General features: G+C 56.8%; 1 protein-coding gene across 1 annotated transcript in view; it reads left to right on the forward strand.

Moving 5' to 3' along the window:
- The window catches only part of LOC104412715 (carboxypeptidase A1-like), a 5,102-nt gene that overhangs the window by 1,475 nt on the left and 1,051 nt on the right, over positions 1-2,576 (forward strand). Inside the window, exons 3-8 of the mRNA XM_010023509.1 lie at positions 636-755; positions 904-1,002; positions 1,497-1,598; positions 1,671-1,772; positions 1,874-1,984; positions 2,431-2,521. Coding sequence (XP_010021811.1) covers positions 636-755; positions 904-1,002; positions 1,497-1,598; positions 1,671-1,772; positions 1,874-1,984; positions 2,431-2,521 — 625 coding nt within the window. The remainder of the gene's footprint in view (positions 1-635; positions 756-903; positions 1,003-1,496; positions 1,599-1,670; positions 1,773-1,873; positions 1,985-2,430; positions 2,522-2,576) is intronic.

The raw sequence follows: 2,576 nt of genomic DNA on the forward strand, positions 1-2,576 counted from the left end.
ACACAGGGGCTTGGAGTAACCTGCTCTAGTGGAAGGTGTCCCTGCCCGGGGCAGGGGTTGGAGCTGGAGGAGCTTTGAGGTCCCTTCCAACCCAAACCAGGCTGGGTTCTGTGACATACCACAACTCTGCTCCTGCTGTGTTTGCCCCAGTTGCTTTACAGGGTGAGCAGCAGGAGAGGTGGCTGGTGGGGAACAGAATCTCTGCTGCAAAGCTGATGTTAGGAGATATTAAAGAGCAAAACCAGCCCATGATGACCCTGGTGTCATTCAAAGGGGTATTTGCAGCCAACAAGCAACTTGGGCTGAAACATGTTTCTGCAGATCCATTGAGTGAGGCAAAGGGACCCCAGCATTAAGACTGGGCTGGTCAGGGTGCTGGGACATGCAGTCTAGGTCATGCTTTGCATATATATGTATAGAAAGGCTGGACCAGATGATCCATGAAGTTGCTTCCAACCTGGGATTCTATGATTCTATGCCCCTGACCCATTCTGGTACCTGAGTGTGTCCCAAAACATGTCCAAAGACCTTTTTAGATCATCTGTTGAGGAGACCTAAAGACCCCTTTTGGTGCTGGGGAGCTGGTTGGATGAGCACCAGCACAGGATGGGGCTGAGCTCTCTCCTTCACCCCAGGTTGACTTCTGGCGTCACCCCACCAGCCCCCTGCGGGTGCCCTTCCCCAGCCTCCAGGCAGTCCAAACCCTCCTGGAGTCCAATGGCATTTCCTACAGCGTCATGATCGAGGACCTGCAGGTGAGGGCTGCAGTGGGAGTGGGATGAGCTCCTGCAGTTTAATCCCAAAGGAAGGTCCCAAAAGTTGGAAACCACGAGGAGATGGGAGAAGAACCCACCTGTGCTCCCTGCAGCCTGCTGGAGGGCTTGTTTTTCTCCTCCTGAACAGAAACTCTTGGATGAGGAGAAGAAAGCCATGGCAAAGTCAAGGAGGACAGAGAGAAGCACCAGCACGTTCGATTTTGCCTCCTACCACACGATGGATGAGGTACTTGGCTTTCTAGAGCATTCACTTCACCGCGGTGGGGTCATGCTCAGCCCATGGTTGCATCCATTTGGTGATGTTCATGGTGGTAGGTGCCCCCTAGGACATGTCACTCCTCCTTGGACAGAGGTTTTAGCTGAGCCAGGAGGCTGGGCATCCCTCCATGAGCAGTGTGGCCTCTACTGGCATCTCCCCACCTCACTGGAAGACATCTTCAACTTCATTTTGGGGCTCAACGTCTGTGTTTGGAGGAAGTTCAGGTTGGAGATAAAGCAGAAGCTCTTCCCTGTGAGGGTGCTGAGGCGCTGGCACAGGGTGCCCAGAGGAGCTGTGGCTGCCCCATCCCTGGCAGTGTTCAAGGCCAGGTTGGACACAGGGGCTTGGAGCAACCTGGTCGCCAGGGAAGCACCAATCTTCTCTGCATGCTGCATTTGGTGCTGGGTGCCCTAAAAGCCAAAGGGAAAGCCGGGGTGAGCCTCAGCAGCTCCTGCTTTCAGATCTACGACTGGATGGACACGCTGGTGGCTGATCACCCCAACCTTGTCAGCAAGCTCCAGATCGGGCAGAGCTACGAGAACAGATCCCTGTATGTGCTGAAGGTGGGTTCAGGGGGAATCCTCTCCTTGCCCAGCCCTGGCAGGACACAGATGACATCTCCCCTTCCCATCCAGTTCAGCACCGGGGGATCCAACCGGTCGGGCATCTGGCTGGACACTGGCATCCACTCCCGGGAATGGATCACCCAAGCCACTGGTGCCTGGACGGCCAACAAGGTACCCACGTGCCCTGGGACACTAATCCTCACACCTCCCTGAGGTCACATCCCTTGTGCCCAAGGGGCACTGAGGCAGCTCCTGCTCCCCCTCCCATGCAGATCGCTGAGGAGTATGGCCAGGACCCCTCTGTCACTGCCATCCTGGACAGCATGGACATCTTCTTGGAGATCATCGCCAACCCGGATGGCTTTGCCTACACCCACAGCTCTGTGAGTGCAGGGGCTTGTCTCCAGCAACCACAGCTGGACACGTTTTTTTGGGAGGGAAGGGATGTTCCTTCCATGTAGGATGGTGGATGGTGGTTTCCTCCCCTCCCTGGAGATCGTGGAATCAACCAGGTTGGAAAAGACCTTTAAGCTCATCCGGTCCAACCATTCCCAGCAGTGCCAAGGCCACCACTAACCCCTGGCACTGAGGCCTCGGCTCCACGGGCTGGGAACACTTGCAGGGACGGTGCCTCCAGCCCTGCCCTGGGCAGCCTGTTCCAATGCCTGAGCACCCTCTGGGCAAGGAATTGTTCCTCAGCTCCAGCTAAACCTGCCCTGGGGCAGCTTGAGGCCCTTTCCTCTTGCTGCTCAGGCAGGAGGGTGGCATCTGTCCCCCCAAGGGGGTGGGATTCACACCCCTGTGATGGTCTCACCCCATCTGCTCCTAGAACCGCATGTGGCGCAAGACGAGGTCCATCAATGCCGGCTCCCACTGCGTTGGTGTGGATCCCAACAGGAACTGGGATGCTGGGTTTGGAGGTGAGAGCTGGGACACCAGGTCCCCACACCAGGCGTCACTTCTGCCCCAAAGCCT

This window comes from Nestor notabilis, unplaced genomic scaffold, assembly GCF_000696875.1.
Source record: "Nestor notabilis isolate BGI_N333 unplaced genomic scaffold, ASM69687v1 scaffold5051, whole genome shotgun sequence".
In the NCBI taxonomy this organism is placed as follows: Eukaryota; Metazoa; Chordata; class Aves; order Psittaciformes; family Psittacidae; genus Nestor; species Nestor notabilis.